The sequence below is a fragment of the Accipiter gentilis genome, chromosome 3, assembly GCF_929443795.1.
Source record: "Accipiter gentilis chromosome 3, bAccGen1.1, whole genome shotgun sequence".
In the NCBI taxonomy this organism is placed as follows: Eukaryota; Metazoa; Chordata; class Aves; order Accipitriformes; family Accipitridae; genus Astur; species Astur gentilis.
The window spans coordinates 3,143,229-3,165,373 of record NC_064882.1 but is presented as its reverse complement, the minus strand read 5'-3'; the positions used below and the strand labels follow the sequence as shown (position 1 = coordinate 3,165,373).

At 35.4% G+C, this 22,145-nt stretch overlaps 1 protein-coding gene across 1 annotated transcript in view; it reads left to right on the top strand.

Annotated features, from left to right (window-relative positions):
* The window catches only part of PALLD (palladin, cytoskeletal associated protein), a 207,460-nt gene that overhangs the window by 80,896 nt on the left and 104,419 nt on the right, over positions 1–22,145 (top strand). The window contains exons 8-9 of the mRNA XM_049833465.1: positions 6,703–6,822; positions 7,618–7,960. Of these exons, the coding sequence (XP_049689422.1) occupies positions 6,703–6,822; positions 7,618–7,960 (463 nt within the window). The remainder of the gene's footprint in view (positions 1–6,702; positions 6,823–7,617; positions 7,961–22,145) is intronic.

The following is a 22,145-nucleotide window of genomic DNA, read 5'->3' as shown; positions in this document are numbered from 1 at the left end:
TTTTACCCCTTCACTCTCTTTAGGCAACATAATGTATATAATGCTAGGTGAACAAAATATTTTAGAGTAGGAATGCAGTGTTATCTAGTAGAAAGGATAAGCACTTGTTTGCTTGAGACAAAAGGCTCAAATTTCATTGTGTGAATAGTTGAGTACAAAGGAAATCGTATATTATGCCTCTTGCTAGAAGATTTTTTTTTTCCCATGGACAGCTAAGTAATTTTCAGTACTGTTAGTTGCAAGTTTCGTATAGCCTATCTGACAGATTTTACTGTGGAATAAGTAAGAATATTCATAATAGTTTACAAAGCTAATGATTTCCTTTCATAACTACTACCTGAAATAGGAAATAGAAGGTGGGATTTGGAGTCGAAGACGATCATCACTTTGCCAGCCCTCTCACATACCTGCACCATCATGTTGATGGTGCTGAATTCTGTCCTTTCTGTGTCTGGTTAGCTTGCAGATGCTGAGAAAAGATACCTGAAGCCTTCCAAAGAGTACTAGGGAATGGATCCTTACATGAAAGGTGCATTTCTTGAGTTTTCACAGGTACAGAAAAGTTATTTAATATCAAGGTATCTCATGCCACTTTCAAGGTAGGTGGCAAGGCAAGAGTAGGAAGGTATCTCAAAAAACTACTTTGGTATCTGTATTGCTGCGGTTTAATAGACATAACAGTAGTGAATGCCTGACAGCAGTCTGTCTTTTTTTTTTTTTTTTTTTTTTTTTATGCTTGTAATTCTGTTGTAATACATATATTTATAAGCACCTTCCTGCTACCCAAAACCTATAAAAGAGTTTCAGTTTGGTATTTTTTTCTCCACGCATTCATTGAGCTAAGTACTATCCCTGTAAGATTTGTGCATGTATCAGTTCCTACTAAGCCCTATTAAATAATATGCAGTGTCTTGCTCTCCACTAAAATTAATGACAGTACGCTTATTTGTTTATTTGTGTAGGAATTGACTCTGTGCATGCAAAGGGAATGTAAATACAGTTTGGGCAAAATGTAAATATTTCCTTTTAGCATGAATTATGAGCAGTATTTTGTGTATTAGTAGTAATACTGATAATAAGTAACACTGGTTTTTAGGATGTCATAAAGGATCTTAAAATTTCTACAACAGGAGCCTGGGTGGGTAGCAGAAACATAGTAGGTACAGCACTGGTTTGTGATGCACTTCATACTCTAAGAAGCCAGACAATACTATACCTGCAGAGGAAATTGTTCATAAGCAAACACACAACTGGTATTCAGAGCAGATGGTGAATATGTGTGCAAGATTGATAGGGAAACCAACATGCCTGTGCTAGATAAGTATTCAGAATTTTGAAAAATGGACATGGTTTCTAAAAATTTTTCCAAGTGTACAACTTCCATGGAATTTTACATAAACTCTAACAAGCCATAGTGTGACTTTCATTGCTGGTTGTCAACCAAAGTCCAACCATCAACAATCACTTTATAGTGCTCAAAAATTTAGGTTATCCTTTGCTAGGTTGGGACTAATGATTTAAAAGAAAAATGTTCCATGAGCTCACACAGGTAAGAAATTAAGAAGCAAGAGGGGGGTTTTGGCTGCTTTTTTTGGGTACATTCTATCTACCCTAATGTGTTTTGCACTCCTTTTTCTGTCTAGACAGAAATCGGTTTACATCACAAATCTCTCCAGACTGCTTTGTGAATTAATAGCTAGTCAGATTACTTAAAGCCAACAATCACAGTTTGTCAAATTACCTGCTCTGTACTTCTTTCTTGGACGTTTTGACTTTATACTGATTGAATCCTTCAAAGAACAGGCTGCCTGAGAATGAAAAAACTCATGGAATCGTTTGCCAGCTGTTGATATTTTGACCATTACTCAGCTGTCTGGAGACAGCCACAAACTGTATTGAATTACATTAAAACAATTGTCTAATGGCATGTAAGAAGAAAACTATATGAAGTAATTTTTCTTAAATTGCCAGGGAATTGCCACATATACATGCTTTTTTTTCCTAAGCATAATACTGTGTATATTCACAAAAAACATCTCAAAAGATAGTCATCACTTCTCTTGGATTGTGCTTTCTTGTTCCCTGTTTGGCTGCTGTGTTCCAGAGTTTCAACTCTAGTAAGTAACTCCCTTAGAAATCTCCCCCTATTTCTGCATAATGTTTGAAACTGAAAATATATGGCAGATGTTACAGAAATCCTTACTGCCTCCCACACCAAGAAAATCAGCTTTCTGGTAGCTGATGAAATGCAAACCACAGAAACTTCAGTAGGTCAGCATGCATGTTGGATTCTTGCATTTTTTTTAGTGAAAACAAAAGAATTATGACTAAGAGTCTGGCTCTCTTTCACATCTGAGCAGCAAAGAAAGGCTTGAAGAGAGCAATCTCCAATGAGCTATAGCTCAAGATGCTAAATGAAGAGAAAAACTGAAAATAAGCTGAAATTATCCTTCTTTAAAGGTGGTCTGATCAATCTGCATGCTATTGCTTGTCAATTACATTTTCAATTGCACTCTGCACTCCCAAGGTACCTACAGAATTCTGGTCCTGTCAGTGACCCCATCTTAAGTCTGCTATGACTGTCCTTGCTTGCTGATGCTTCCAAATTCAAAGTAAACCTCTGATCTTTTTTGTACTATGTGATTTAAAAAAAAAAAAAAAAAAAAAAAAAAGCTGCTATTCCTCTTCAACTGTAAATATTTAAAGCTTGTTCGGGTACATTAATCATCACAGTTATGTTGCTGAATGCGTTGATTTCAGCTTCAATGTATACATGTGACTTACCTAAGCCAGCTAGTTTGAAGTTATCTACAGCATCATAACTGCCTTAGTGTAAACTTTAGCATAAACTTTTCCTTGACCCTGACAAATGGCTTAATTTCTCCTCAAACCTGAACATTGCTTTAGGGACTAAAGTCCATGCTGCCATAGCAGTATTCTTATTTATTGTACCCAAACTGGCTAGATAACAGCTGCCTTGCATATTGATTACATATGCTGTAACCTCAATTCTTTACCCTAAAACTGCATTATGTTGCTCACAATCACATTTGCTGTTCTTCAGTTTTCTTTTTAGTATTTTGTAAGTGCTGTTTGAGATATCTTCAAACATAGTCAGTTCTGTATATCTTTTTAAAACTTGTCTCTTCCTTCCTTGAGTGGCATAAAGCTTATTGAATAAGCCAGAACTGCTGCCTGACTGGGTAAATGTGTATACAATAGTGATCATCAGAAACAGGTAGATTAAATACTTTTTCCATTGTGTTATTCCAAGTTAAGGCATCTACAGGTCTGCAATACTACCATCTATTATGCTACTCTGCATATTTGGTGGTTCTTTATTTTCACACTTCACCTTTCTCTTTATATAAATATGCACAGATACCTAAATGAGGAGAAGTTACCTGATGGGCATATTGCTTTGCCATTAAACTGCAGTTAAACTTCTGATGGCTAAGGGAACAAGTGCGGCAATAAGAGCCAAGCTGTCTACAAGATGGCAGGGTTGTGTTTGGTTGGATTTTTACCAGGAAACCACCACTGTGACTACCCACTGTCTTTGTGTGGCAGAAAACTTATGGCTTTGAAACTACATCTTATAGGAATAGCTCTGTTCATTGCACCATAATGAACAACTACTAATAAAAGACCGTACTTATTTCCCAGGACTGTATGTGCATTACTGTGGAGGAAGCTAATGATCACATTTGGAGATGAAGGTGCAGTTATAAGAACTACTCTAACTTTTATATAATACATAGAAACATTCTGAAGTAAACACGTTGTCCGTGATGAAATTTGTTAAAATGCAACAGTTTTCTGTCTTACCAAAGATTATTCTTCCTAATGGACTCATGAACCATTAAGGGAAAGGATTACTCTGTAAAATGTAATCTTTCTTTCTAAATAACTGGCAAAATAGTCAAGTACTTGCATGCCTAAGCATTTTACATGTTTCAGTGAACAGAATGCTTTTGTATTCATCTAGTCAAGTGTTAAATATGTTTTAAGGCCCTGAGAACAGCATTTCAGAGCTGCTTTCTGGAACACATTTTTGTGATGAAATTATTTGTCAGTTGATGATTGCCGGGAAGTAGAACAGACATTATTTACTTCAAATCATCAGATTCTACTTAGCATAGTAACAGAAGGAAAAATGATTACGTAAGTCTGGATGTAAAGCTAGAAAAATACTCAGAGCACTATGCATCCAAAGTGTGTTATGGAAATCTTTAAAGAACATTTCTTTTGTTAAATTAGTATTTTATTTCTATGCTTTCCACAGTAGTAAGCCTTTTAGCAAGGACCTGGAGGTCAGTGATTGTTGGGGGGGGGGGGGGGGCAAAAATGAATAAAGGCAATGGCAATGTGTTGCTTGCACATGCTTTTTGCCCAAGCTGCTTTTTGATTAGTTCTTAGGGTTTTGTATGTTTTCAGTTTAGCCAGTTTTCTCATGATTGTTCACAAATGTGTTGTAGTTTGCTCATCCGGCTGAGAAGACCAAGTTTTAAACTGAGTATTTTCATCACTAATTCACTTTCAATTTATTTTACAAGGATTAGTTCAATTTACCATCTATAATTTTCAAATATACCGCTTCAGTAAACAAACCACATCATGGGAGAATCCATTAGAATTTTTCCATCACTGAAGAGTGAAGATCAGCTCTTCTCATGTGATCGTTTTACATACTTAAAAAACCAGAAAGAACGTTATGCATTAATTAGCTCTGCTGTTTGGAAAATAGGAATTCTGCTGGTTGTTATACTTTGTAGTAACTTTGCCCTCCTTCAAACAGCAGTTCTCAGCATGGTGGGAGTGATTTTCTTTTGCAGTCCTGAAATACCCAGCCTTCAGAATTCTGCTGTTAAATGAACAGAAAACTAGTGTGCTGCATGTATCAGATTACATCCCCAGAGTCAGTTCAATCCAGGAGTACGCACGTGTGGTTAACAATATAGCTTCAACTGCTTACGACACACCAAGACTCTAAAAAAAGCTGATCTCAGTAGTTCAAAAACTAGCTTGTGTTACCCATTACTTTCCTGATAAGACCTTTCATGAGTCATTAATCTTCATCTGGGTCAGATAAAATCCAACCTGCTACAGTATTGCCAGACATTCCTCTTGCAGCTACGCAGAATGACTGGTTTGTGTTGCCAAAAAAACCCCCCATGTTCTGCTGTCTGAAAAACAACTCTGTGCCAAATATTTAGTTAGTCATTCATTTTAGCCCATTTCCAGTACAGGAAGTTTTTGGATGCATTGTCATTTATAATTGGAAAAATTCCATAATCTTTGTGTTAGCTGTCTAAACAAGACAATGGTCTGCCGTTCCACAATGAAAATTAGGAAAGAAAAAGAAAAAAGAACTATTAGAAAATGTTTCCTTGTTTGAACTAAAAGAATTGAAGCTTACTTTACTGAACCTCTTCTACAGAATAATTTTCACGTGAAAGTTATTGGAGTATGAAATATTTTTCCTCACTTTTCAGTTTGTTTTTATTAGCTATATTCCATTGATTTTGTGATGATATCTGGGATTCCATGTAAATGTCCAAAATGCAAAATGGTTTGTTTGTTTTTTTATTTTTTTTTAATGAAGCTGAATTTTATAAAACTTTCCTGCTTTGGTTTTGAGACTAGAAATAAGCATAAGCAAAAGAAACTCCTATTTAATTAAGGAAACCCATGATGTAACATTGTCCAGGTCTAAAATTATCTAGGTATGTTGTGTAAATATTAGGATTATTTAGATTAGCTATACAGTGAATTTTTAAAAAGATTAGAATACTGTTTACAAGTAGAGATAAAGTGACTTCTTTGAAGAATCTGAAAAAAATATACCTAGATAATTAAATGTGCCCACTATAAATGGATGGAAATGATTTAGAAAACATTACTGTGAGACCCAACCTGAAATATGAACAGTCCAGCCTTCACACAAGTTTTCTGACTGAGGCCCTGGTATAATCAAAGCATATACTATGGCTATCAAACTAGAATGAACAGATTTCAAACAGCCAAAAATATGTCTGTGTCACAGCGTTCTCACGAGTTTCTGGGGTTGCTGTTTTGTCCTATAGTTTCAATTTATCCATTCTCACTGCTTTGCAGACAGAGACAGAAATTATCTTCCCAAACTCTGCATAAGGGCAATATTTGTACATCCAGAGTTTTTAATTCTGGTCAGTTTATACAGAAAAGTTAACTGGAAGTGATGAAAAAATACTTTCTGTTTTTACTGGGAATGGGAGTTGATCTGAAGTGTTGCATTAAATACAGAAAACTTTGGGGAAAGAAGGAATGACATGGCATTCATATTGGTGGTGTTATTCGGAGACCCAAAAAGAGCTTGCAAGCATTAATTGTATATGGAAACCAATATATTGATTCATATGAATTAGTACTATCTTGCATAAAAATGAAGATACTGAGTGTATGAAATGACTGCACAGAGTTGTGACGGCAAAATTACTTTTCAAGACAGGCCCCTTTTGAAAACTTAGTTTGGTGAATTTACTTGGTTTAGATACAAAGTGATTGTCATTTAAGCCATTTATGTTGGAAGATCTTCTGCAGTTCTTTCAGCATTTCTTTGTATAAGGAGCACTTTCTGGAGTCCTTCTAACATATAATGCAAAAACATTACATGGTACTTTAAATAGTTTATGATGCAGTTTATTTTTCTTTTATTTCCAGAAGAGATATGTACCCTTGTAATTGCAGAAACTTTTCCTGAAGATTCAGGACTTTTCACATGCACAGCAACAAATGAACATGGTTCAGTAACAAGCAGTGCGCAACTAACTGTCTGCTCAGGTATGCGATGAAGGGAAAGAGGAATATTTAATCAGAGATCTTAGATAATTAATTTACCTGTGACATTATCAGTCTGCTTCCCTTGTAGAAAAGGACTGCTGTAAGACAGGGGTTTTGCCAACCTCAGAAAATTCATATAAAGAAAACTGAATGTTTTTATTGGCTCATTTCCTAGTTTAATATTTTTATTCATGTAAAACACATTTTTAAAGTGTCTGCCACAAACCTGGCATATTTTTAAGCATTAGGGTTCTGAGACTAGATGGCAGCAGAGGCAAAATGAAAGCAGATGAAATTATGCTACCAAAGGTGGCATATGACTTTTGTAAAATAATAAACTGTGACATGGTATGTTTAGTTTTGTAATATGTTTACATACATATTGTTGTGGAATGCACTAGCCTGGATGCCATTGCAAACATGCCATGTATACATACATCCTTCAGCATTTTTAAGTTGTTCTTAAATGATGCTGAGAGTCCAGGAAGAAGAAATGCTGTTTCAGCTGTTGTTGTCCGTACCTGCCGGTCTCAGTTAGCAGCTGGATTCCTGAAATAGATTTAGAGGGATCCATAAGGTACCTTATCATGCCTTTTGCGTGGGACAAAGTCAGAAAATGAGTGCCAATCATGTATCTAATCCATCATAAATTATCAACAGGAGGACTAGAAAAATATCTGCACAGAACCAAAGAGATCTCATCTTTAACAAACTGAAAATACTGCATGTATGTACCATGTACCATGTACTTTGTCTATGACTTGTTGGAGAGACATTATTTTTTATTTCTTTTAGCCAACTCAGAAAGCTCTAGTCATGAATCACTGACAAGAGAATCCAACAGTGATGATTTCCATAATTTCCCACCGCTTCCTCCAGTTGAAATTAGTTCTCTTGAGCTTCCTCCTAAGAAACATACAGACACTCACCAAACAAACAACACTGAGTTGAGATCTGGTGTGACAGCCCTTCAACTACAGCTCAATTTGTCTGAGGAAAAAACAAATGGCATCCATCCCATTCATGGAGTAAATGGAATGATTAACAGTAAGCCAAATGGTGATAAATCCATCCCACCTCCAGCTGTCTTGCTCTCACCCGCAAAGGAGCCACCACCTGTGCTTGCCAAACCAAAGTTGTGAGTATTTTTTGATTGTTTTTTTTGTTTGTTTCCTATAAACTTGATATTTTTTGAAAGCAGATTTTTGCCTGGAGCAATTTACTGTTAGACAAGTAATGGACAAGGACTGTTCCTGTCCCTTGAACAATCCTCTTGCTGCTGTGATTTATGTCCCAAAGAGCTCAATACAAGAGAGAACTTTGTTCTTTCTCATAGTGCTATGTCAAAGGGAAGTACATTATATATACCAAATTCTACAGAAAGATTTAAGATAAAGTCATAAAAAAGAAATAAGTGGTAGTGGATGTTGCTCAGTGCTTTTTATTCTTAGTCACTGTACCTAAATGTCATAGTGGCCTGAGATTCTTGCATGCTATTCCTGTTTCAACACTGGTTAGCTATCTTTATTCTGAATGTTCTTGGTTTTGTGTAGTCAGTGGATATTCAGGTGTGTAATGTTTGTATTATTTCTTAGATTATGTTTACATATAACATAACTTATTCTGCTGTCAGCCAGATTACAATGGCTCTTGTATAATTAAAAATTGGAAAATGAAAAGCTTAAGGAGAAGAGAGAGAAATAAGTGGGAAAATTTGTAGTAACATTATCTTCTGTTTGTGATGATAACTTATTTATGCAAGAGTGATCTTATGCTGACTGTTAACATAGCTTGATTTTAGCACTGCGCAGGCTCCTCTTTTGCATCTTCTTCAAAAATTTTTAGAGTATGACAAAGGAACTAAAATGCTATTTTATTTCATTTGCATCAGTAATCAGAAGGGATTATTAATTACAAAAATGTGATGTGTTTAAGACGAAGCATGAAATATGGTCTTCAAACCTAGCAAGGTAATTTCTTAAATACATGGTTTCACAGGATAACTTGCAAAATATAAAAATGCTGTTCTTTCAACAATCATGTGCTGATTTTAAACACACAAAAACACATGCTTGAGGCAGCAAGCCAACAGGGTTCCCCTTCCGCACCCACCACTTTTTTCCTTCTGTTGCTCTTTGTCATTCTAAGCAGTCTCTGACAACTGTAGAAGAGAAGGAGGAGTGGAAGTAGACAGGCAGTGGTGGAATAACAATACATATGGTGGTGATTTCATGTATGGGAGGGAGGTTGCTGAAGATGGCAACTTGCAGATGACAGGTGATGTGGAGAGAGCCAGGTGGTCCTGTACCCAGCACTTCTGTTGCAAGACCCATTTGTGAAGAAAGGAGATAGCTGCTCCAGCACAGCATTAAAAAACAAATTTCACCCCAGAGCTTTCTTTCCCAAAAGTGAGGTTGCCCTAGATAAAGAAAACTGTGTCATAGACTTCCCATTGTATAGTGTTTACTGCTACTTCTGCAAAATTTGTTTTGTTTTTAAACATAGAGTCACCATATAAACAGAGGTGAACATTGTATACCATGATGTGAGAAGGATGCTATTACAAGAATCCTTTCAGTTGCTGATGTCCAAATTGATGACCTTGGAATCCCTAGTGCAATTGCACTTGAGTGCTATATTTTGCCATTAACACTTGATGCATAAGAGAGTGATCCTGATTGCAGTAAAAATACATGTTTTGCTTGGCCAAAGCCACTGTAAGTCTATACTGCTGTCAGAAATGGTAATCTTGCCTTCCCCTCAGTCAAGTATTTTGCTCCCAAGCATAGTGATAACATAAGAAAGGGAAAGGGTGCTAATGGGAGGAGGAAAAGGAATGTCTGGCTGCAGAGACTTGAAATCATCTTTCAGCATTTGGGAAACTCCATCCCAAGCCAAAGCTAACAAAATAATTGCATTAAAATTAGCTGAGTAGTAAAGTAGCTATCTCAACCATGAGAGTGATCCCACTTGAAGAGAACTCAGCTATGGAGTTGTATCTGTCCATAGAGTATTAGTATTTGATGATAGAAACAGCATATATTAGCAATGACATAACAGCAAATATGTTTATGATAACATTTTTTTAAAATTATTTAAATATTTAATGTTGGCTATGTAGAAAGCTTGAAGCTTCTGAATGTAATTAGTGAGTTTTAATTTTGATGAAGACTAACTCTGATTTTAAATTTCCTAAAGAACCTTTTCTTTTCAAGCTTATCTTAACTCAAATAGTACTTAACAGGTTTATCTGTGAACTCTCTGAATAGTTTGTTCAGCCAACATAGAAAGCAATTGCAAAGAGTTTGGGAATGATGGGCTGGTTGTGGGGAGAGGTGTTGGTGGATGTTGTTGTTGTTGAGGAGGGGGAGGTTGGGGTTTGGGGTTTGTTTTGTTTTGTTTTTTGGTTTGGGGGATTTTTTGTTAATAAGAAGGAGAGACTGAGTACCTTCTTGAAGTATGAAATACATTTGCACCTTGGCAAGGAAGCTGTAACCAACACCTATAAATAATGATTTACCACAATTCAGTCCAATGCAAGAGCTGGCATGCTACAGAGAGTTACTGTAGTTGTTTTCAGGCTTGAAAAATGTTTTCAAAGTCCTACAAAATGCTCAGTTTGTGGTTACAGACACTTAAGTAATCCTTAACCCATAACTTAGTTGCCTCAGTCTGGTGCTGAGAATATTTAAAACACAGTTTAATGTCATGATATACAGAATTTTTTGAGAAAAGCATATATAGAATTAAGTGGGAAAGCAGTCAATACCAGATATTTTGTTAACATGGAATTTAAAAGACAATAATGCTAAATATGGTTAAAAGGCACAATATTTTATCAAGCCTTGTTAGCAACATGAGTTTCTGTAGACAAGAGAGGAAGAACTGTTGAACTGAGACTAAAACCACCCAGATTTCTGCAATTCTGATCTCTGCTGCTGTGACTTATTTGAGGAAGTTGAGCTGTTAGCATGCATTGGACTTTTCCAGGCAATATTGGTGTAATGCACAGATTAGATTTTAGAAGTGTCCCCATAAATGTATCATATCTTCACATACTTTGCATCTCTCAAATTAGGCAACTAAATGTCAATATTAATTTCAGAATGCAGCCCATGTGTGCAAGTGCTGCCTTAAACCCCTCATAATCCTCAGTCTGAATGTCTGCAAAAAAGGCAGGACACTGTTCTGTAGAACTGTATATAACATGTCCATGATTTCAAATGAAGAACTTCCATTCAAGTGGCTTAGTATTACTATTATTTTTCCATGTGTCTGTTAAAGCAGTAACAGAAAAGAAGATGGTGCTTGTATGGTTACTGGATGTACCTACCTATGTGGTGTTAGTTGGCTTTGTAACAAGCCATCAGTTCAAGGTTTGGAGACTCAATGTGACTACAATGTGGTACCAGAATTTTCTCACTGGAGAGCTTCTCTTCAGTTGGCTACTGTTCTACCCTCTTTGTATTGGAGTGTTATTCCTGTCTGTCATATACAATGATCAGAAAGAGTATTAGCTTAGTGGGAGTCGTTCTATTCCATGCTTCTCCCTTGCAGATGCAGAGAGCAACTGTAGGTATTCATAGTCTTCTTTCTGTAGTTAATCCATTAATGTAAACTCAAAAGAAGCCAGTAGGAAGTGACATGTTTGACACCTTTAAAATTAGCATAGCAATACCTGCCCCTGTAGAATGATCAACAATTTTTTCATTGCATTATTGTGAGAAGTAGTATTCTGCATGGGCATGTATCATGCATGCTGTGAAGAAGGAGAATGAACAGAATTCCTGAATTCCATCTCACCCAGTTCTCTTTGACGATGGTTTTTTTTCAGTGAAAATGAAAGGCAGATATTAATTTTGTAAAAAGAATACCTGTTAAAAGTGGAAAGCAGTAAGATATAATTTCTTGCAGTTTATGACATTGTTGATAATCAGTATTTCCTTCAACGTGGCTATATTGTTTCCTGTTTTTTTCTGAGATTTGGGGTTTTTTTAAATGTATTCAAAAGTCTTAGTCTTATTTTTTAAATAATACACGGAAGAAATTAATCATAACCATAATTTAAAAGATATTAAGCAGTTTATATGTAAAGAAAAGCTGAGTATATAATTAAAATTATTTCTTAAAGATAAGGAGTTAATCTGGTTGATATGTATCAAAGTCATTGCTGTGTGAGTTGATAGAACTTCCATAACTAAAACACTCATATTCATACTGGTTGTGAAACTGATACTATTTCTTGAACTGAATTGTTTGGCACTTCAGTCTCCACTCCTCAGCAGCTGAGTTTTCTTTCATGGTTTCTTCTGTTTTGTAATAGATGCCTCAGACATTTTTCCAAAGATGCTAGTTCAGTCATTTCTAGAATATCTCTTATGCCCTTTATTAAAATGTTTGTTTCACTGTTTTTCACTCATCACTGAAATTATACTTAACTTCATCTTTCCGCTAGCAATTCGCTTAATATTGAACTTACTTGTTCTTCTAGTCACGTACATGCTGCGATGTTTGTAAAGCCTGTCCTGCCAGGCATTGGGTTTTAAAGATACTGCAAGAAATTACTACCTTAATAATTGTATTTGATATATGCAAGTAGTAAGTGACTGTTTAGACTATATTAGGAAGAGATGGAGAGAAAAAGAACATGCAAGAATAGCCAACAATCCAATGATTAATGCCTTGGAATATACAAAAGTCAGGTATAAATCCTTAGTCTGCCTAAGAGAACTGAGGCTGCTGAAGCCCAGAGAAGACACTTGTGCTGGAAGCTTTGAAGGGTTCACATTTGTTCTCATGCAGAACAACAACATTCTGGAAATGGTAAGAAGACATGTGACGTTGGAAAACTGTTTTCCATCCAGTTATACTAATGTGTATATGAATGTGATTTACTTTAGCAGCCTAAATTAGGAAGGATTGACCACAGAAATGCTCAACTTGAATGTTAAACACTGATTTATTTAAGTTTTTGTTTAAAGTTATTGTTTATTGATAAAAACCTGAATAGAAAATCATTCTTGCATAGTTTGAATGACACACAGACCAGAGCTTTGCTGCTATTATTGGTATGAAACAAAAAGTAACAGAGCCTTTCCCAGCTGTGGGAAAGATACTGCCCACCTCTCACGTGATTCAACAATGAACTATGTCCTAGTGGGTTTTCCATATTTCTCCAAAAGTTAAGTTAAAAACCAAAAGCAGGTATTATTAATTTTGAATTACAACTGTCAAACAGAAGTATATACAGTATATATTCAAGATTTATTTGCTCCAGCAAAAATGTGGGAATTGAAAACTTTGTAATCACAGAAATGCAAAGATAAAAAGAAAACATGGCTGTTACAAAAAATTGTGAAGTTATACAAACAATAATTTAAATCAAAAAGCAATAATTTAGAATTCCATGAAGTCTTAAAATTTGTATTACAAATATGTACTCTTACAGAGAATAAGACACTGGTTAGCATCCCCCGTAATACTTTCTGATAGAAAGAAGGTGTAAAATAATGTATAATTGAGGTTCACATATTCCATAAGGCTGAACAAAATTCACAGCTGTAAACATTCATAGCATTTGACTTGGAAATGAACAACACAATCTTCATCTGTATAAGAAAATTGTAACACACTTATTTTGTCTAGGAGTTAGTGATCACACTAAACATGTAACTTTGCATTTATGAACAAACGTCCATCCAGGTCCACTTCTTTAGTTTTATCTGCTATGCTCTTTCAAGGTTGATAAGGACGTTTGGATATTTATCTTGGTAATAAAGTCTACCCACAATAAAAGTTTGATCTACGCACGTATTTTCTACTATAGTAGAAATAAGTAATGCTAACAAAAATTGCTAAAATGTAAAGCAGAATAACTGCACAAAAAGTTAATCACTTGATTGTAGTACAAGTCCTTAGCATTTTCTACATCTGTTCTCACAATTAATATATGAATGGTTCATTTGTAGTGCTTTTCTCTCTCTTATTTCGTACCAGTATTTTTTAACAGGATTAGAGATAAACCAAGGAAAACTTGTGAAGAATTTCCATTTCAGCAGCTACTAATCAACAGGCACTTGTTTTTTTAGGACTAGGGTTTATGATTTACTAATAACAAATAATATATAAAAATAAAGGAGGCTTTATGAGGGAATATACTAAGAAATAGGGGTTTGTTTTCATTTTCTCAGGCTATTTTCTTATTTTCTTACACAAAGTTGCAAATCCTAAGAAGGAACAAAAAGTATTATAATGCCTCACAGCTTACCTGTGGACCGAATGCAGTAGGTTAGGTTAGTTTAAACCAAGTTATTAGTTGACTTCCTCAGTGATCTTAGATCGTTGTGAAAATTCTGAGACCACTGGGAGATGGAATAGAGGAAATAGGAAGTGTTATGAAATATAGGTTGAAAGTCGCATTTATTTATGATGCTCTGTATCTCACTGTTTTAAAGAATGAAGGGAGTGTTGTTTAGCTTTTACCAAAAAAAGATAGATCAGTGGAACAAAGTTTCTGAGCATTGTGTGGTATATTAGATTGATGTTTACAGGTAGGAGAGATGAAAAATTACACAGGTGATAGGGCGTTGCAGCTGTAGAGACAGCTACCTGTTAAAAAAGTATGCAAGATGACCCAGTGAGAGGACTAGAATCAAAAACATCATTCTCTTCAAGTTATAATGATGCTAAATCCTAAATCTTCCTACAAATCATTAAGCTGTTCTATCTTTATAACATTATGACTAGAAAAAAACACTTCTAAAAGCATGGATCTTTCCTAGAGAATTGCAAACAATTTAGGCACCGTTTCTCTTATGAGAAAGAAGACCTAATTTTGCTGGAAAACTAGATTGTCTGTACTTAATATATTAAAAAATATAAGTATAAATATATAATACTTGTGTGAAAATGCCATAATTGAGTTGTATTAAGTTGTATCTCTAATGGAGCTACATGAACTTGAAGAGATATAAAACTATTCCCATTCCACCTCAAAATTCTGTAACTACTGATCAGATGGATCTGATGCTGCATATAATGATCCATTTGTTCATATTATCCTAAATTCCGTTTTATGAGACATTTCTAATCCCAGTGACTTTCATGATTCCTCATTTAGACACTTAAAGTCACATGAAAATGTGTCAACAATTTCTTTCATATTCCTCAAAACAGTTACAAATAACTGGAATATTGAAATGATGTGCTGGTCTGTCTGCTGTTAAAGGCAGCCTGCTTAGGCAGTAGAATGTCACTTTTTTTCCCAATTCCTAAGATGACTTTAATGAAAACCTAAGAACAGGTAGTAACTTGAAATTGTAAATAAAAATAATTAATTGGGGTTTTGTGTGTGTTCTGCTTTCAGTGACTTTAATTGCCTATTTCAGACCAAGGAATATGATGACCAAAACCAGTGGCAGTTATTGCTGAGAAATTTCCTTTTTACTGATACCTTTGTTAAAATAGTGTTGAAGGGTAATCATAAATGAACTTTAAGCCTTTTAAAATCTGCAGAAATACAAGTCTGAATCTCTTTGTAACAATGGATATCAACAACAAGAAAGGTTAAAGGTAGGTGAGAAATGTATTTTTTAGGTTTTTTCTTTCTTCTTTTGGCACTCATGTTTTCTGACCTTTAGTAGGTGGAGACAACTAATGGTACATTCTGCCTACATAAAAGCTAATCAGTATTTAACAGGAAAAGTGAAACATCCTTGAATCAGTTATCAAATGTGCAGTGTGTGTGCTGCCAGCATGATACGCACACAGGACTTCTGTGGTTTTTCAGGTTTTCATTTTAACACTAAAAGTAATCCAGGTTATAGGATAAGCAGAGAAATGGAGGAAGATGAGCACAGGTTTGGTGACTTGTTTGAGTCTCTGCATTTTTAAGTTTTTAGTTAAGCACATGCTGTAAGCTTGTAAAAATCTTTACTGCCTCCAAGAGTGCTATCCTTCTTTTTTCTGCCCTGCTGTTGCTTCATAACTCTGTTGCCTCTCTCATACCTTTGTGGCGAACTGTTACCCCCAGTTTCTCTCAAGGTACCAAGAATAGGCTTTTTTCTAAGAAGCAAATAGAAACTAGAAGCTTGGCCTAAGTGCTAAGAACCTTCTTCATTTTCAGTGGGTGCCAGAAGTATATGGAATTGTGCAGGTGCATAAATAACCAGACAGTGTTACAGAATAAAGATAACAAAGGTTGAGGGGAGAGGGGGCAGATTGTGCGTTTGGGGTGGTTTGTGTTTTTCTGTAAAAAGTTTGAGTAGATCAGTATGCCAGCAGTTTATGATGCAACTTTGAACCAGAAAATACAAGAGGAAATGTTGTACTGTCCACCTGCAAAAACATTATGGTAGTCTTATGATAATTGTGAACTAAAAGCATCAAGATGAAATATTTTTACTTTTGAATAATTTCTGTTGTTTTTAATTTCTTTCCTTCTTGCTGAAATAACTGGATGGATTTAATACTTGGAATTGATCAACCAAAGCAAATTCAAGTGTTCAGTTCTTCTAATATGCAGTGTTTTCTGAGAGGTTCTCAGTGAGGTTTTTGGATAGGGAGTTCCTGTAGAAATAATCACGGATTCTCTTGGTATCACAGGACAGAGTTCCCAAAACAACTGATTAAGTGCTTCCTTGCATGACACTCTTTGCAGACTATTCATTATATGTATTTACTCCATCTTTACATGGCTTTGCAAATGGCATGCAACCACATTTGCCTTGGTATTGTTTCATCCCTGACCTCATAATTATCCAACCTACACATAATTTTGAAAATGTAAAAATACCATCTTTTGCTGGGTAGAAGGAGGAAAGGAGGTGAGAGGGATATAGTTTTTGTTTTGTGCTACCTTTGTTTTGCTCTGCCTCAATGCAGACAAATCCATTTTCCAGGACTGCTCACTTTGTCTGTAGCAGGTAGATGCTGAGGCCTCAAAAGTGAGAGAGATGGTGTTCATAATTTTCTGTTTGGTTTGCAGGAAAGAGGAAGAAAGCAACCCTAAACTTTAAAGTACCAAAAATAGTATGTCTGTCATCTTTGCTTTCCAAGTGACTTTCTAGAGAAAGGTCCCTCTGGTTCGGCTAAGAGCTTTTAACTAATAGGACAGAAGATTGCACTGCCATTTCCTTTGGCATCCAGGTCTGTCGAGAAATGAAAAAAACCTCTGCATACAGCAGTTGGTATTCTAATCCAAAATGAGAAACTGGAAATCCTCACTCAACCAAGACATGACGTAGAAGTGGATTACTATTAGAAAATAGAATTTGCTTTTTAGAAAACCTGCTTGTACCTTTTGCACAGGTTTTGACAGTAGTTTTTATCATGTTCTTTGCTGAGTATAAAATTGATCAAGAAATTGAGATGAAAGATCAACTACTATCAGTTTAAGAGACAGAGAGAGGAACTGGCAAAGCTAGTTCTGCCAATATTCATTTCATTTGGAAAATGTGTTTGGTAGAGTCAGGGTAGATAAATATACTAGTATAAAGTTCTTTTTGATAATATGGACTTTGAAGTATTATGGACACTTCAGTAGTCCATGATAGGCATAAACATAATTATGTGAATGGTAGCTGGGGTAAACAGCAGGTATTCTGTTTGAATGGAATTTGGAAGCTACTTGACTTCAGCTTGAAATCTGCAACAATATGAGGACTGATTAGTAATGGCTCTATCAGTCTTTCCTTCAAGAAATATAAAAAAGAAGGTCATTTGAGGATTCATTTAACAAGGATAACTTCTGATTAACTAATTTATTGCATACTTTTTGTGTAATATATATGCAAAAAAGTAGCTAAACTGATTACAAGTTCAAGTGCTGGCCACTCTCAGACTCCCAATACCTACTGTTAGGGTATCCTCTTGGTTTAATAAACTTGTTGCTGGAACTTAACCTTATCGCAGAAACATCTAACCACCTGCAGTTAGTCCTTCCCACCTACCTGCAGCTGGTCATACCCATGCTTTAAAACATGCTCTGCACAAGTAGGAACTTACACTGGGATGAGGAGAATTGCTGGACAGGATGCTACAGCTTATGAAGTTTAATCATAAACTCACATAGTTACAGAGCTACTTGTTTTTATTATTATTTTGTTGCCTCCTGACATATGCCAGATTTTTTTTTTTATTGAAGTGATATAATTGTCTGATGGTTTCTGTGCTTCTTCCAACTGTGATTATACTACCTAGCTTTCCTTGTATGTCATTTCAAGTTTTCTTCCCTGTCATCAGGTTTATCTTCCATTATCTTTTGCATTTACTTACATTAACTGTGTTTTCATTTTCTGCCCCATGTAAAGAAATATTTTCTGGTGACAAAAACAAGAGGTTGGAACTCAGTGGCTTCTGTTTCCCTCTGGTTCAGTATGCATGCTATAAAACTTTGGATAAAGAATTTCCATGTGCTAATTTTTTGTCATTTATGGAATCAATAGACGTGCCAGGGTTTAAAGATACTAATATGTCAGTCCATTAAAGCCATATTCCTACTTTATGTAGTCAAGCAAATGCCCAAACTAAATCCATTGGGAAAAAACTAAGAACTGAGCAAGTGCTGCAGGTCTTGTTCTGTCAGCCTTATTAATGCTATCAAATATTTCTTGTCATAAGAAGCCTCTCACAGAAATTTTAATGGAGGTAAGAACAGAAAAGGCTTATCCAGTGGAGGGAGCTTTGTTGCTTGGGTAGATGTCTGTAAAGGAGATGATAGCTTAATTCTTTCCAGAATACTGGAAAAAGTATATGATAAGAGCCAGGGGAGTGGACCACTTTCAGAGACCTTGTTCATGCCCTAGCAGGAACACCAAGTTGGAAGCATGAGTCTAGAATTTGGCTACAGAGGGAAAGTTGGGTATTCAGTTCAAAACTAGTAGTAGTGAAGGAGGAAAAGACCCCAATGCTTAGGAGAAGATGCTAGCAGTGTTTATACAGAACAGTTCAAAGACTAATATATAAAATGTCTCCAGGATATAACAAAGGGTTGACCTTTGTATCATGTAGAACAGTTGTTTACTAGAGAGATAATCACCTTTTTATCTTCTGGTAGACTTGATAATGTGTAATATATATATAGTGTGTGTGTATTTAAAGAAAATATTTGTGAGAACCTAACGTGGTTGAGATCTGTGATGTTCTAAAACTCCTGCCTGTTAAATTGTGTCAGGCCTTTAGGTATCCTCACCAAAAGTGGCAGTGTATTTAGTCAGAAAAATAATTAACATATGTGAAGCTAATGGAATCGGACCTATAGTGAATGTCTGGAAATTTTGCTTTCAGGATGAGATCTAGGCAATGCTCATATGACCTCTCAAAGGCGCTGCATTTTTGTTTTGTTTGACTAATTCCTCGTTATTACTTATTACAGATTTATTAAAGCAGATCTGTATGATGTTTGGTAATAGTCACTGTATAAAATATCTTCAGTTTTCAAAAGTGAGAAGCATCAAGTCAGTACAACTGGAAATCTGTGTATTTATCTTCACTCCACATGCCTTTACATAACCAAATTATTAGTTTCTTGCATGTTCTTTGAAATTTGTTTCCCTTATCTTCATTATCTTGATTCAGGAGTTCGTCTGTATTGTACGGACTGATACTTGAAAACACATTTCATGTTCTTCTGCATGTATTTGAAAGACGTGGTTGCAATTTTCTGAGTATTTTTCCTTCCTTCTCCCTCTCCCTTTCCTTCTCCATCTCCCTGACCACATTGAGCACTGTAGTGTTTCTGCTTCTGGTTTCTTTTTGCTTCTATAAACTATTAAGAAACATAGGTGGCCTGTGCAAAATTTTGTCCATCAAGGTTTTGGTCACCATCCCCCTGTGTCACCTTTCTCACCTCTCTGTGGTAGATCATGTAAGTAATGGAAGTAGAACTGTCTTCAATTATTTTATGACACCTAAGCTTTTTTTTTTTTAAATTGCAGTTAGAGTCAGATAACTGGTATGATATGTGAAATTAATTAAACAGTGAGTTTAGGACAAAGTGAAATTTCTGTACCTATTATTTTTTAAAACTTCTGTTCCATTTAAAATCTTTCCTGTGAGACCCATAGAGCTTTCTCTATGTGCTATTCTTCAATAGCTCCAGCTTTTCCATTTGCAATATTTGTAAGTTTTAAAAAAAATTCTATATGCCTATTTGTCAAAGGCTGGTTATTGCTGTCTCCATCAGTGAGTTAATAAGTTGTTGTGGTAGTAATGTGTCTTTTGTAGCTTTTTATACCTTGGTTTTTTAAGTCAGATTTAGATTATATTTACATCTTCTAAGATCAAAAACACTGGAATTCAGATTCAGCAGTGATGAGTTGGATAGTACAGAAGTGTGGAAGATACAGATGCTAGGTCTATGTTTAATCCTAATAAAGGTGTTGGATCCACCACTAACTGTGCTTGTAAAGATCATCAGCTGCTCTCCTCTCCACCTCTATTTCTGGCACAGCTAGACAGAGCAGCTCGCCTTAAGATGGTCTTTCAGGGCCACCAAAATAAGATTCACCCCCAAATTAAGCAATCCCTTTCCCTTCAAGCCTTTTCAATATGATTGGTCCTTGTCTCTTAGTGATAAATGTATATGGACTCCTGACTTTTGCAAAAGAGACAGAGACTTGCTGCGTCAAGAACTATTCTAACCTTGGTTCTACTGTGCTTTCTATGAATCTTTGTTTTTTTCATGCTATTTTCTGATAGCATGACAAAAATCATTGTCTCATCATTTTCTTCACAAATATTCTTGTACTGCATTGTATTTGCACTCCTGGTTCTCCTTAATTAGCTACATCACAGTATTTAACCATCACAAAATCCTTTCCTTCTACTTCCGTAGATCTGCTCAGCTGTTCCTTTCTCTTACTGCGGCATGGATTATGAATTTAATAAATTGTGGATTAGAAGTGTCAGTCAACTGTGTTGTCTTTTATTATCACTTGCATTTGCAAACTTTATTTTGAGAATGATTATAATGTTTTGGTAATTATTTGATATGCCTTCACTTTACTACAGATATGTGTCTGTTAGACTTCTTAAGCTGTCCTTTTGCAGTATTTTTAAACACATTTATACTGTTTGATACTAATTCTTCAAGACATCAGTTTCTAAATGCCAAATGTTATTCTTTCTACTTTTCTATTTCTACTATTCCACTGCCTTCATCCAACCTTTCTCTACATTTGATTTGTCCTCTACAACTTTTCCTCCTTTCCTAGTGCCTTCCACATTCTTACTGTTCTGTACATTAGATCTTTAGTCAGCCTCATTAACAGCAAACAAAATATACTGGTTGTCATATATTAGTTGAAGTTGAGCTTATGCTCTACGTCTGATATTCTGGTTTACTGTAATCTATGTATAAACTTAGTTACTAACAGCTGTTGTTTGTGAGCTAACTACTAAGAAAAAACCTGCATGTTTAGTTATTGACCATGAAAAGGTCCAAAAATCATGCTCACTTTTCACCACGAAGGGGGGGCTTTTCACACCTTACATGATACCTGCAACACAAAGCTATAATATGCTTATGCAAATATATTTTTTAGTGACTAAAGAACAACTGAAGCCAAATTGATCAGGTCCACAGGCTATCTGTTTCTCATGTGAGTGTGAAAACTCTAAACTCAGGCATATTTTGGAGGTCACAGGTCCCACAATACATAAAATATCTGGCAGACACAATGACATGTCAGAAAATAGTTTTAACATAAATTTAATTGGGGTTTTCACCAGCTGTCAGGATTCATCAGAAATTTGAAGACTGTCTATAAGATTACAACCTAGGAAATAATGTGAAATGTAATAAGGAAAATAACAGAAGTCAGATGAGAAAAATGTGTTTGCAAGTGAAAGTATAATCAAAATAACCTTTGATTTGTTGACTCTTTACTCCCCAGTTCTCTATGAGACTGAGTGTCTGTAATTTTGCCTATTTTATTCAGTTGATAAATACCAATCCATTATAAGTATGCTGATTTGACATCCAGAGAATGATGGCAGCAGCTGAAAAATATATTTGGGAAAATAGGTAGAACGCCATTAAAATCTGTTTAATATTTTCAGTAACATCTGTCTTCTGCCTGTATTAGAGACTTTTACAAATTAGTTTCCAGAAACTAATTGAAGGATATAACCTACATTTAAAAAAACAGTAATATTTAAGACTGAGTGAAGAAGCTTACTCAGTTATAATTGCTTGGTGAAGTTCACAACAGTTTAAAATCTGAGTATTTTTAGTATATTAGTGCTGAAAATTTACACATATTTAGTATACTCCCTCTGTCATTCATTTCATTAAAGTCAATTCAGTACAAGGGGTAGTAGTT